The sequence below is a fragment of the Strongylocentrotus purpuratus genome, unplaced genomic scaffold (genome assembly GCF_000002235.5).
Source record: "Strongylocentrotus purpuratus isolate Spur 01 unplaced genomic scaffold, Spur_5.0 spur5_scaffold_3, whole genome shotgun sequence".
NCBI classification, from domain to species: domain Eukaryota; kingdom Metazoa; phylum Echinodermata; class Echinoidea; order Camarodonta; family Strongylocentrotidae; genus Strongylocentrotus; species Strongylocentrotus purpuratus.
In genome coordinates this window covers 6543866-6558913 of record NW_022145609.1, presented here as the reverse complement: position 1 = coordinate 6558913, position 15048 = coordinate 6543866, and the positions used below count along the sequence as shown (strand labels likewise).

At 37.6% G+C, this 15048-nt stretch overlaps 1 protein-coding gene across 1 annotated transcript in view; it reads left to right on the top strand.

Annotated features, from left to right (window-relative positions):
- The first annotated feature begins 367 nt into the window (after positions 1-367).
- Positions 368-15048, top strand: part of LOC593883 (RAB6A-GEF complex partner protein 1) — a 53988-nt gene continuing 39307 nt past the window's right edge. The window contains exons 1-2 of the mRNA XM_030996763.1: positions 368-576; positions 11933-12040. Coding sequence (XP_030852623.1) covers positions 436-576; positions 11933-12040 — 249 coding nt within the window. The 5' untranslated portion in view covers positions 368-435. The remainder of the gene's footprint in view (positions 577-11932; positions 12041-15048) is intronic.

Genomic DNA, 15048 nt, shown 5'->3' with positions numbered 1-15048 from the left:
TCGGGGACCCCACTGGAAATAAGCTCTCGAGCTCTCGTGGTTCATCCTGTTCAAGCTGACTTAATTTTGATATGTTATTCTTTTATATATTGGTGTCATGGTTGTATGTTGAAAGCTTGGCGAATAAAAATAAATAAATAAATAATCCGTCTTTCCAATGATCTCTACGGGAAAAAAAGGGAGATCTATAGAAAATACAATTGCTATGAACAACTGGAAGAAAAGTCTACGAACAATTTGGGGGACAGTTACGTCAATATTAGACTATATCTTATTGGACAGTACTAATAGAAGAGAAGTCATATAGCCAATCACACGACATCTAACAAAGGTGTAAGAGAAATTGTGATCGCGATCAATGAATTGTTTAATTGGTATATCGTAAAATGGCTTCGACAATTTCTGTTCTCTGACTGAGCTGGTAATAGGTCTAAAATGTATTTTCCAATTGGATGGCCGAAATATCTTCAATTACCTAACGAAGATGAGGATCCCGTGCAGTGTATCATCGCTAACCGGGAAAGGACACTATTTGCTGTCGTAACATTGCAAGCGGTGCATCTTTGGCAGTGCAAGGTATGTATCTTTTTTCTTCTTGTTGTTTTCAAATTTCAGTGTCACTGACAGTGACATGTTCAATGATGACGGGCCGAGCCGTGTCGAGAGGGGCGGGGGCATGGCATTGGGCAGGGCCGGGCCAGGGCACCGGCACCGCACCTCCTGTGGCTAGGGCTGCGAGCTTCTTCTACTTCTACTTCTAATAGTAATACTCATCTTGCGGGTGGTTGGCCGCAAACGTGATCTTTATTAATATTACTAGGCTTAGACTAATATTCGCCTCACCTTTTTGGATGAATCGGGTCTTGTATTTGTAGAGTAAAGGAGGGGGTTTTTGGCCGGTCCGTTGGTAACTCGAAGAAACAGAGCCCTTCTCAACCTCGTGCATATTCAGCGATTTCGAGCGATCGGCGCTCGATAGCCTGAATATTCATATTTTCTTTGCCACTGCCGCGCATGCGTACCTTCTCATCGCTATTTTGAATCAACGCTGCGACATGGAAGAATCGTTGGTGTAGTCTAGTACCTCGAATTAACCTTTTTTTCCCATCGAAGACTTCTTCAAATTATACATTCAAGTGATTGGAGTTGAGCCCTGAGGAGTCCTGCACCCTATGATGTAAAAATTGTAAGTACTCCCTTTGCAGATTTAACGATAATATCACCCAATCGGCTGTTTTACTAGCCCCCAAGAGAAACCAAGGAAACCACCCGAAGCTCCGACGCCTGTGGCGCCGGTGTTGGAGCTTCCCGGAGTTAGTCCGTTGGTAGACCGAATTTTCCGTCTCTTTCGTTCGTTAGCCTCTTATTGGGGTAGGGTCGGCTCTCTCTTTAGAGACGGAAACCGTCTATACACATTCCCTTGATAACGCCACGGCCATTTCAGGTCGTAGCGTTTTGCCCCCCAAATCCCCCAAAATGTCATTTTACCTCGTGCATATCCACATGTAAATTAGGCCTAGGCTATAATACATCGGTTCCACTTACCAACTTGACTGAAATAATCAGTTTAATAGTCCCTTTTTAGGAAATTATGGGTCAAAATCGAAATCCATTTTGAAAATCTTTTTCAACATGGATTTCGATTTTGACCCATAAATTCCTAAAAAGGGACTATTAAACTGATTATTTCAGTAAAGTTGGTAAGTGGAACTGATTTATTATAGCCTAGGCCTAATTTACAATATAACATGCACGAGGTAAAATGACATTTTGGGGGATTTTGGGGGCAAAACGCTACGACCTGAAATGGCCGTGGCGTTATCAAGGGAATGTGTATAGACGGTTTCCGTCTCTAAAGAGAGAGCCGGCCGACCCTACCCCAATAATTAAGGCTAACGAACGAAAGAGACGGAAAATTCGGTCTAGTCCGTTGGGTGCATGGTGAACACAGAAAGGCGCTAGAGAAGAGTCTCTAGAGGCTCTAGAATAGAGTCTCCGGTGTAGGGGTAGGTCTACGAATAAAATATATAGTCTATGACTCGATTATAATTATTGAAACCTACCATGGATTCCCTGGTAAGTTCTGCTTTGCCGAAAACATCCGTAGCAGATGTTCCTGTCGATTTCTGTACGGAGTATCCGTCATCGATGTTGGAAATTTACGTCACCAGTCGCCGATGAAAATTCCAGCAGGTGCTGACTTTTTAAGTTAAGAGATCGAGGCATGACTAGATCAATATTGTAGCTCTATTTGTCTGATTGGAGGTGAAATTTGATGTTGTTGTGGAAGTAGAGTAAAGGAGGGGTTTTTCGACCATTAAGACAAAATCCTAATTTTGGGACTCTTTACTTTACTTCCTATTTATTATCATTTATTGTTTAAATCATGAAGCAAATATTATTATTTAAGCAAAAAAGAATCCCAGAAAAAAATCATGAATTGCCATGACAATATTCATTTCAATTTTCACTTGTTTTGGAGGCAGTTATCGGCATAGCGAGCCAGTTTTCGACCGCATGTACAAAGTCAAGAGGAAGCGCGTGTGCGCGTGCACCGCACGTTTCCGCGCTGATCTATAGCACTAGCGGGCGGAGCAGGTATCCCACGCCGGAGCTCCTGGGTGCTCGCCAGGTCGAAAACTAGCTCTGCATTGATCGGAAATTGGAATCTGAATTAGACAGAGATAGCGTGTGTGCGTTGCGGTGTCCGGCTGCATTGATTTAATACATGCGATGAGATACTTTTGAGCTTGCGACTCGCTCAAAATCGGGCTCTAAATCTGAAAAATACTTGAAATAAAGCTCATTTTATGGTACCCATATTTCTTACAGACACGCATATGATACTCGATTTTTCAGATTCGGGTAGCGGGACTGTCGATTACATCACTAAAATGTGATATTTTAGGATATATTTTCCATTGCAAATGTGGTTCTTCAGTGACTCTGGCATGGTATGGTATGTGTGGGATATGTGGTATGCTATAGGGCTGCGACGTGTAGTCGAATGCTCGACTACCCGCACGGTTGACAACTACTCGGCCGGGTACGAGAAATCGTACCTGAATATTCGGCCGCAAAAAAAAAAAAAAAAAAAAAAATCTGTCCAGACCGACGCTTATCCGTGCTTATCCGCGGCGGGTAATTTGATAATTTGGGTTACCCGTAGGGCAATTCCACGGTAACGGAAGGACACTCAGACAAGATATTTGAACTTCAGGTTCATACTAAAAGAAATGTTTTATTAGTATGTATTAAACTATGGGGAACAAAATGTGTTTCAGTCAAGTGGAAAGCTTCATCAACTTCACAAAGTTTGGATAAACACTAATTAACTGGAAAAACCATGTCCATTTTTATGTCCTTCCGTTACCGAGATAATTAATATGCACATTCTTAAACTACTTAACTATAATGACAATTTTTTGGGGGAGAATTAAAGGCACTTATATAGGTATTATATCTGTACTGTTTCACATCTTATACTAATAAAACAGTTCTTTTAGTATGAACCTGAAGTTCAAAAATCTTGTCTGAGTGTCCTTCCGTTACCGTGGAATTGCCCCGTAGTAATTTCGTACATGCTTTGATCGTGACGTTGCGCATAAAGCTTTGTGATGTACGCGTGCCGCCCACCGGGTAATGCGTGGCCGCAAACTGGGGAACTCAAAGCATTTCGAAACGTCAATGCTGACCATGCTGTAGGTCAGTTACATGTACCGTAATTAACGTTGTATAAACCGCCCTCGTGTATCAACCGCACCCCTCTTTTTCGCCCTTAAAAAAAAAGCCTGGTCCGTGTTAAAAAACCCACGCGGGAAGGCCTTTCATTTAACTGCGAGGTGCAGCTAAATGTGTAAGATCATTAATGTAAATTAAAAAAACAGTAGAGGACCTAGGATAGAACCTTGTGGTACACATGTAATAGAAGAAAAATTGGAGGAATTATTATTTTAAACTACATATTGAGATCACAGACAAATTTGAGTGTTGTTCTAGTTTCCGAGTGGTGAGTCAACACCGATTACTGGGAGACATTGCCAGGCATAGCGTTAGGTGGGGGGGGGGGCATAAATCAAAAAAGAAAAAAAATTGGTGTACTGTGTATAAACCGCACCCCCGACTTTGAATTTTTTTCGGCGGCAAAAAGGTGCGGTTTATACACTGTTAATTACGGTAGGTTATTTGTGACTTCTATTTAATAAGTAAGTATATGGACTCTATATTGAGGGTATTGAAGTATTCTGTGAGTATTTGCATAAAAATAGAATCGGCAGTTCCGGCGGACCGGCCACACACCGGAGCCACTACTCTAGTGTAGTTCCGTATACATTTTTTTTAGCAGTTTAATATCCATTCTTAGCAAAGGAATAATTGCATTTTCCACCTGAATTTGGATCACATCCAACATCGGGAAACCTCTGTTTAGCCTAGGGCTTCGATGTCGACGTCGTTGCTCAGTACCATCTTTACACTACTAGAGCTCTGCACATCAAACTGAAGCTATCAGTCCAAAACTATGCAAACTTCTTGTATGGTTTATGGTATAACGCGCATGCACGATGTCCTTGATCAATTTTGTGTGTACAAATGTACCGTAAATCGTGTATAAGACGCACCCCTATTTTGGGGGCTTTTTGTGTCGGACTCTGTAGCCAGCAAGCCAGGTCCGTGTTAAAAAACCCACATGGGAAAAGACCTTCATTTCACTGCGAGGTGCAGTTGGAGGCGCCAATTTTTTATTGTGAACTTGTCACAAATAATAGTACAGGTAACAATGAAGTTATCAGAATAATGAACTTGTCACAAATAATAGTTTATTATAACTTATAATGAACAATTTAGTTTTAAAAACAAATGTTCATTATTCTGATAATTAGTTTTTATAACTAAAGATGACAGAAATCTGGACATTCAGGTAGCGTGGTTCTAGTTTCCGAGTCGTTTGATTGAGCTGGGGGATATTGCCAGGCACAGTGCCAGGTGGAGGGCATATAAATCAAAACTTTAATTTTTTTTTTTTTTTTTTTTTTGAACCCGTATATAAGACGCACCACCGACTTTTGAATTTTTGGCAGGAAAAAGTGTGTCTTGTACACAGAGATTAACAGTAATTTAAGAGTTTGCCGCTATTCTCTCGAGGCCGCCATCGATTTCAAGCTTACCGCTCATGATGGCGGTCTCCTGCGTTTTCTGTAATATATCTATTTTCATTAAAAAATATTTGTCTTTGTGCATCTTTAAAATGTACTTAAACATTTATAATTATGTGAAATGAAGAAATAATTGTTACTTTATGTATGATTATGTTCTATTTTGATTTTATTTTTGCAGAAATAAAAACAAACAAACGAAAAAAATAGTGTCTGTCAGTGAAGTCTAGCAAGTAAACAGGTTTCTTTGCATAATTTGAATATTAGGACACTGCTAACATTTAAATTTCACAGATAGGACATACACTGTACATGTACTTTACATGACATATTCATAATTCCTGCAAAGTTTTACAAAATATGATTGGCTGCAAAAGGGAAATAGAATCTTTAAGAGCTTGGTGATATTGTAATCACCAAGCCTTAACCAGCTGCCATAGACGTGTCCGGAGAGGTATCTAAACAAACTCTAAAATGTGTCCAAAATCACACCTTCCCGCACTGCTTACCGGTAAATTTCACATTCTACATTGATGGAATGTGTGAAAACGTGATTGCACTTTTTGGAACTACTTTTGGATGAAATTATTTAAAATTAAAATTTAAAAAATTGAATTACTTGATAGTATACTACATTGTACATTGTAGATGTACCTGCACCTTTGAAAATCTTTATTTTCACAATATTTTCTAGCTTGATGACAATGACAATGTAAACATGTACGTATGTGTACTTGGAACAATTCTCTCACTTGTTGTAGACTGAAAAACATATTTTCTTTCTTTCCTAATTAGTGCATTACCGTACTCGAAATGTTAACCTCCTTCGAGCTGTAATCTGGCTGTAAGATGTAAATCTCACTGTAATTTATTAAAAAAAGGAAATATCCTGATTAGTAATGTGCGTTAAAGGTCAATTCAACCTTTTTAATAAGTCAAATCTGGCAGGAATTCAATCTTTGAAATGCTAGAGTGCCGTTATAGCCATGCTAAAGCCAGGGTAATACATTGTTAATGTGGAGTGCCAGGAGTGTCAAGTCTGATAGATATGAGCACTATACAAGAGCCCATTACACAAATGTACTATTATTATTTTTTGTATGAAATCAGAAAAATAATAAAAAGAAAATGAGGGAAGTTTGAAATATTTGGACAAATTATAAGAGAGTTTTAATTGATTGAAATGTAGAATTCAGGAATCTATACAAATCTCAAATTGGCAATCTACGGTAGTCAGTGGAATGTGATGTACAGTAGGCCTAAAGTCATGATGTTTTCAGGGTTTTTCGAGTCCAATTTGCTCTTAATGTTAGTACTTTTTTGAAAGGAATGTAAACTGTTCATGATGTACAGTATGTAAAACTACTGACAGAATATATGAAGAAATATGTTGCACCTACATGTACATGTAGCAGCGTTAGCACGTATATATTATGTACATGTATGTGACTTAACTTTAGACTCAGTGATGATTTGCTCCACCTGTATGTAACAGGTGTAAATTGAGCTAATAATGAACATGCACCTAACAATCCATATTCTCCAGCATAAACGTGACATCAGGGTGTTCTTTATCTGGTGCACTTTAATCAATCAATACAAAGTGTATCACAACCTGACAAGGAATATATCCATCAGAAATGAAAATGCTGCATGTAAAGGATTTCAACTTTAAGATTCTCAATATATGAAGGTAATATACTGAATCACTACATTGGTGCTGCGTCGTCGTCGTTATGACAGAAAACTGCATCATAACACAGACATGACTCACTCCCTTATCTGTGTGTGATTATGCATGTGTTGCTTGGAGTGAAAGTCATACTGTAGTCATACAGAAGTGTACATGTACTGTACACAATAAATACTGGTACATACCTGTACATAACGTAGATTGCATAACGACCATCAGTTTTATGTACATGTATACACACATGTACATGTACATGTACAGTGTATGTCTAATATTTATTATCTTATCACATTTGAGATATTGGCCAGGTAGAGATTACAAAGTCATATGAAGATCATTCGTAGTTCACTTGTCCTGTAGTATAAAATGTACAATAAAAAGCAAAACAATTTCTGAAGATTAAATATGTTTTGGTAGGGGTAAACATTTTTTGTTTAATAATTTTATGCTTGCCAAATGCTTTCTTGTGCTGTTCTGTTCCAGAATCTGATTCTCAAGAGGGATAAGGCCATGTAAAAAAAATATACATGTTTAGCATCCCCGCCCGCTTCCTTTTGGGTGGCCTCTTCCTATTTTTTTTTTCTTTTCTTATTTATTTACTTATTTTTTTTTGAATGTTTTTTTGAATTTATGTTTTATTTTAAAGAAAAAAAACATCAAAAACACTGCTAAAATGGATCTATTTCTGATTAAAAAAAATAAATAAAAAAATTGTTGGCCGCCATCTTGAAAAATAGCCCGAATGTCAGGGAAAATGTACCGAGCGGCCATTTTGAGCGGCCATTTTGAGCGGCCATTTTGAGCGGCCATTTTGAAAGAAAAAAAAAGAAAAAAAAAGGGCCTCCTAATTCCCATTTTTCGAAAAAACAGGACGCTAAACATGTTTTTTTTTTAATTTGGCCTAAAATGCTACATGTATAAAGTGATATAAAATGTAGGCCTGTACATTGATCATCAAGTGCTTCGATGTGTGTGAGTGTGTTTGTGTGTGTGTGTGTGTGGGGGGGGGGGGGGGTCTATGGATTTGGGGGGAAAATGCATGTACATGTACATGTACAGTACATGTAGGTCACGATACAGTTCAGACAAATATGAATGGATTCTGTACCTGTAGCTTACATAGACTAGTATGGTACACATACACAGATTGGGAACATTGTACTGTACATGTAGGGATGTTAGACTAAAAATTGCAGTCCATTAAATCATGAAAATTTTGCACTGTATTTGGAGAACACAATTTATCATTCAATATGGAAAAAAAATGGAGTCAAAATATAAATCGATTCTCGAGATATTAATTTTTTAATATTTTTATTTAGGGGTATTTCCTGAAGTTTTTGCATAGGAAATTACAATGTAAGCATGGCACCGAGTGTAATTTAAGTACATAGTAAAGAGTACATACCTCAACATTGCAAGCATTGTTTGATGTGCCATATCTCAAAAAGTATATCTTGTTTCTCATTGAAATTTCAACAGAACTTTTCTTCATTATATTCTTTTTATCAACATTTTTAAGAGAAACCTTGAAATTAAATATATTGTTGCCATGGAAACAAAACAAAGAAAATAAGAAAATATTTAAAAAGTAATATACCGGTATTAACTTTCCAGATCGAATTGCTACTCAAAACACTTTGCATTCCAAGATAATGGCAGGGACATCTTTCCACAACATTTTTAAAATTAAAATATAAGGTTGCCATGGCAACAAACAAAGAAAAACAAAGATTTAAAAAAAAAAAAATATCACAGGAAAATGTTTCCTGATAAAATTTGAGGATCGATTTGAGGATCTGGAGGATCGCTGATTTTCAAGTAAAGATTTTCAAATAATCAGCGATACAAATATAAGATGATATTTCAATGTAAACTTGGATTAAAATTCTGGCAGTCATGGTGGAAAAATATATCAATTCCAAGTACATGTAAAATTGCTTTTTGATAAAGGAAAACAAATATGGTAAATGTCCAGAAAACCTCTTGTAATGTTACAAATGTATCAGGAGAATAACACCTGTATATTTACAATTACAGCTGAGTCACTAGAATTGCTCATTTCTACGTAATTTCCCTCGAAACAGTGTTTAGTTTCCCTTGAAACATTGTTTTAATAATTTCTTGCATTTTATCTTTTTTAAAGAGGGAGTTTGTACACTTAGAAGAAGAGCCACATGCCGGCGCTTACAATGGAAATTTCCACGTGCGCGCACGTGGCCATTGCAGCTTGATGATAACATCACGCTTTTCTTTCCTTTATACTTTCTCCCGGCATTTCACTCGTACACACATTCAACATTTCAACTTCTTTTTCTATAATAAATACTGAGTTATTGCTTTAATAATGGAGTCTTTAATTATGAAAAACTTATATTCAACGTTTGTAGTCGATCAAAATTCTCAATTTATCCATGGAAAGTAGTTTCTAGCTGCAAATATTTCGTTCGGTCCGTACGTGTTCAGCACAGAATCACCAGGGGTTGAGGGCGAGTGTCAAGACTTACGGTTGTTCAGTCTTGGGTAGTATACATCGGAAGTTTGTGATTATCTGTAGATGATCCTGAATGAATTTCCCTTAGATTTTTGGCTCAAAGATAGCTTGGATATCACTTATAAATATACTAACATTGACTTTTGCAAAAAATTCATTTTTATAAGAAAAAGATTGCTATAAATTGGAACTTTTTTTACTGCTCAAATATATTAAAAGTATGGGGTAGGCAAAAAAGTCAACGCGCATGGTCAACTTTTCTAAGTTTCATGAATGGCATGTCCAAATTTGGGCATTGTGTGACCCGGGGATCACCTCCAGATTTCGATGTAAACATGCGCAGTTTTTCAGAGAATCACAGAAAAGCAGTGCCATGGCTGCAGCAATGCCTTTCAAACGCTTGCAAAGGGCCAATGAGCGAATTAGAGCTCATCTTTACTGCCATATTTTGATTGATTCTACGATTCTACTTGTGAAGAAAATGCTTCCAATATTGGAATACAACTTTAATCTACGGTAATTATTAATCAATTAGTTCTTTCCTGCTAATTTTGATTTTTAATGAATTTTTAAAGATTGCATGTTTTTATTTCGACTACAATCACCATAGGCTCGTACGCACATTGATGGCTCGATTTCAGGATTGCAGCGCGAGCGTCTGACATCCCTAGTACATGTGTACATGATTAGGCCTACATTATGTAGTGACCTTACAGTATACTGTATGAATCAGAACATTATCCTCAACCTGCATTTATTATGCATCCTAGGGCTGAAACTGAATGTTTCCTGAGGGAAAGCTCCATGCCTACAGGTTTATGACTAATGAATGCCCAATTCCAGTCAGTTCACTAGTTCATCAAATCTGGCCTGCATTCCCTGCTTTCAAGGCTGTTATTGCAATGTGTTTGTTTATACCCTTAGGGTATTTTATGTGTTGGCAGCTTGAACTCCTACTTGCCATTTTCATTTGGCCATGCATTTCACATGTGTAGATACTTTTGTACTGCACTGACTACTGCTGGTAATAATATACTCTTTTCACACTGGTTTTGCTTAACCCCGTACTTTGCTTAGCCCCGTACTATCCTTAACCCCGGACTATTTTTTTGGCTTTTCACACACGCTGTTTTTAGTCCCGTACTAGCGCCTATTACGGAATAAGAAAATTCCCGCTGTTCTCACTGCATTTCGTTAACCCCGGATATCGTGTATGTTATGATTGGACATACTTCGCATCTAGCCAGCTGCGTAACGCTCCATTGCGTAGTACCGGACTATTTTTCGTTTCTGTTCTCATTCATTTGCTTTGCACCGCAATTGCGGGGTTAGCAGGAGTTAGCACCACAATTGCAGAGTTAGCCCTGCTATTTTGCAGGGTTAGTTAACCCCGTACTATACATGTAGGTTTAAATCTTTAAAGGTACTAAATGTATGTCCCATTTGCAGGCCAAAAAAAATGAAAAGGTTAAATTCCAACGGCATTTGAAAGATAATACTAATTTAGAGCTTCCCTAAAAAAGGTAGGGCTTGAAAATGTCTTCAGGTGGGAAAATAACGACTATTAGTTGTCAAATCGACTTAGGAGCTATAGAGCCAATAAGTAATAGTCTTGATTTTCAGACCATTGTACCGAAAGGTCATACGTTTTTAGCTGCGCAAAGATTCAATCAGTTTAATTTTGGCCATCACAAGAAGTGGGTTATTGATGTAGACAAATGCTCATGTACCCTTTACAGCTCATTTTATGTATGTTATTACCAAAGAAGAAAAAGCCAGTCAGTCACTCAATAGTGTCTGACAGTGAAGTCTAGCAAGTAAACGGGTTTCCTTGCATAATTTGAATAATAGGACACTGCTAACGTTTAAATTTCACAGATAGAAAATACATGACATATTCATAATTCCTGCAAAGTTCTACATAATTTAAGGTTGGCTGCAGAAGGGACATAGTACCTTTAACTAGTATCATTTGACATAATAAGCTGTAGCCCAAGATGACAGGGCAAACAAAATGAACATTATTTCAGGCAAGTGTAAATAATGCCAAATGGAAGATTTTGCTGCCTGTCTGGGGCAACCCAAACTTTTCACTCATTAACAGGTATACATGAGAAATGGGGGCTGTAATACAACCTTATGCCACAACACAGAAAATAAATACTTGATTGACTGGCGTGATGAGTGCAGAGTCCCGATTATCATTTTCCATTGGATAATAAATTTCAAATTCAAGTTAAAGAGTATTATTCATCCACCTGTTTGTACACTAGGTGTGGTTTTTGTTTGTTTTTTGTTGTTAATAAAACAAGAAAGGGGATAAGAATTGGAAATGCATGCCATTTTTCATTTCAAGTACTGGACAATGTTGTGTATGGATGGAGTATTTTGAGCAAGCCAGTTTTATTTACATGTATTTCAGTGTCAAGTTCTGTACTTGCACAAACTGGGAAAACCAGAAACTGTTGTGAATTTTGTCTACCTTTTTTTAATGAAAGTTTCATCATGTACACATAGGTCTTATAGTACGTACATTGCAAGTATACTGCTGTGTGGTTGAGAAAGTTACCGGTTTGTTATTTCTTCCCACAGCCATGTGTACTGATTGTGAGCTATCGACGCTCTGATGACTCGGTGGTGGTCCTGGGAACAAACTGTGAGGCAGAATGGAAACCAGACTCAAGTGTCATCGCAGTGGCTGTAAGTAGATCTATACACTTTACATTGTATATATGAATTCTTTACCATCTCAATCTTACTCCCACCCCCACCCCTACCCATGCTTGCCTTGCTAATCCAACATGTTCTGATTTGAAATTAAATTAAATGCCAGTATTATTTTTTCCAAAAACTATACATATATTTCCATTTTAGATAGAGTTGATAGAATTGATAAATGCACCCTTAGACTGGCTGTATACCAAATGAGTTTACATTTTTAGGAGGAAACTTAATCGCACCTGTAGCAGTCTAGCTCCTGCGAATCTTTGGAAACTTGTGAGAACTGTGCTATTCACATAGTGCTGGCATGTGACCTTGTCTGACCTTTGTCACCTCACTGATTCACACAGTCAGCTGATGTAGTATGAAGTTTTGTTTGTGTTGCTGGCCTCCAGTCAAGTTTCATAGTCCTGGAGACTGGAGTGGTGCCGATTGACTGAACATGTACTACACTACAGTGTATCTAGCGTGAATACATTTTTTTTGTAGTTAATGTTACTCTCATCGGGCTCTCATCATTATTTTTTTCTCTTGATTTTCGTTGTTGATGGTGAATTATTGGGGGGGATGATTGTACAGGCCATCCCCCCACCTGAAATATTGGGGGATATATCCCCCCATCCCCCCGGGATCGACACCCATGGTTGCGATGGATTTGAATACCTCACCATCTGAACAATCCTTCAGGGCCTCACTCTCTATACTAGTCTATACCCAAAATATCTGATTGGGACGTGTAGCTGGCCCGGTGGGGTCACTCCCCCGCAGAGGGTGACAGTATGACCGTTACCACAAATGCAAATAACCCTCTTTTGCGGTCAATTGCAAGGACATTTTGTGAAATTGAACCCCCTTGTTTACGTCAAAACAAAGACAAAATCGTACTTGGAATATCCATATTTATAAGATTGTAAGGACACTTTCTCAAATTTACCCCAATTTTACCATATTTCAAGGACAAGATTCGGCTCTGAGAATTTTTCTTTCCGGTTTTCTCTTTTCCCTTTTCCTGACCCCCTATTTATCAATTTCGTGGACACCTGTGCACCCCTATTTTCTATATTTCGAGGAATATTTTTTCCGCGGACATTGCTTGAAATTGACCTTTTTTTTGCGATTTTGCGATCCACGATTTTGGTAAGGGTCATGCGGTCCGAAAGTCACATTGAGTGACTCCTTCCGGGTAGCTAGACAGCAATATGTTGCTACAATAGGGTAGTTCGTTCGTTCGTGTCTCCTTAAGTTAGATCAAGTCTATAGTTACTGTATGTAAACTGTAAAGTTCCTTAATTTAAAAGTAAATTAAATTAAATTAAGTTCTTCCATCGCCCGATTGCTGCAATGGCCGTTTTTATTAACAAGGGCCAGGTCTTCATCTGTGCAACCCGTTCCGTTGGGGTAGAGATAACCCAGATCAGCAAATGTTGTATTTAAAGCCAGTGTTAATAATGAAATTAAAAGAAATTGGCCACGTTGGCCTAATTGTATCGTAGTGAAAGTCTATTATGTGTACAGTTCAGTGGTTTTGTTGAATGAAGTTAGTTCGTATATCCTGCCATAGTCTAATATCCCATGCTTCAAAAGTACACAATAGGCGGTGTCACACAGAGGCCAAAAATCCAGATTTTAGTCATAAATCCGGATTTTAGTTATCTTCTTAATTGCTGTCTGTCATCAATTATCCCATTAAAAATCCTCTAACGAAGCAAGAAAATTCTCTCTTGAAAGGATTTTTCAAGGGATTTTTCTGTGTGACACTGCCTATAATGTACACATGTACCAATATTGTCCAGGTACATGTGCATGTTGATGCAAACATGTACAGTATATGTACATACCTGTAGTATCCAACATAATTCAGGAGGCATGTCGTGAGAACTCTGACAAATTTCTACATGTCTTGTACTATGAAATTACATATACTTTGTACATGTACGTAGGCTACATCTTGATCAATCTATTTGTACATGTAAATGGATCTCGGTGCAGACATTGCTCTGACATGTGAAAGGGGCATAAATGTCATTAATAGCACAAGAAATGGGCCATTGTTTGTTTCCATTGTTTGTTCCCATTGTTTATATTAGCCTACTATGCTAATGGTGACACCCAATTGTGTATGCATGCTGTACTCACCAATGTGTCAGAAGAGGAACTATTATTATTTGCTCCAATTGGTTTGGAAATGCTGTTTTCTATGCATACGTAATATAACGTCCTTCAGGACTCTAAAGTTCATCCACCTGTTGCTGAAAGCAAAGGTCAAGTTAAAAATTATGCAGTTGCATGGGCTTGCGCACACCTGTTCATTTTAAGAATCTTGGATTTGTGTGTACATACATGTATGTACATGTACATGTATGTACAAATAAAACAGAAAACATACCTTGCTTAAATTGTTCAGATGTAGCCAAGCATGTTGTGATATTGACATTTTGCATTAATAAATGGATATCTCCCTGCCCCTACATGTACCACTTCTCTCACCCTCTATTTTGGGTTCAATATCATTTTGCCACTTTTATCTTTTTCAGGTGGGCTGTATATAATACAGACCACCTTATAATTTTGTTAAAATTGCCTTTATTATTTATGAGTCAGGGATATGATTTCATGTCTCATATTTTGACGACATCATAATGGCCTTCAAACTCAAAATACGAATTTTCATATTATGACGTCAGCATATTTATGGAAAATTGAGTTTATCTGTGTAAAAATATATATTGATCAATTTTCTTCCAAATTTTGATATGTTGTAGCTAAAACAATTCTCTACAAGCCTAGTGACCACCATTTTTCATTTTGATGATGTCATCATAGTGAAAATTTCTATGAAAGGCCATAGGTCAGAAATTTCTTAAAGTGCGTGTTATGCCTATGGAAGGTGAATTTTGTTCACATCATGAACATTTTTTTTTTTTTTATAGCAGTATCTCTCTTATTTTTGCTCTATTTTGTCTCCAGGGAAAAAAATTAACATTTAT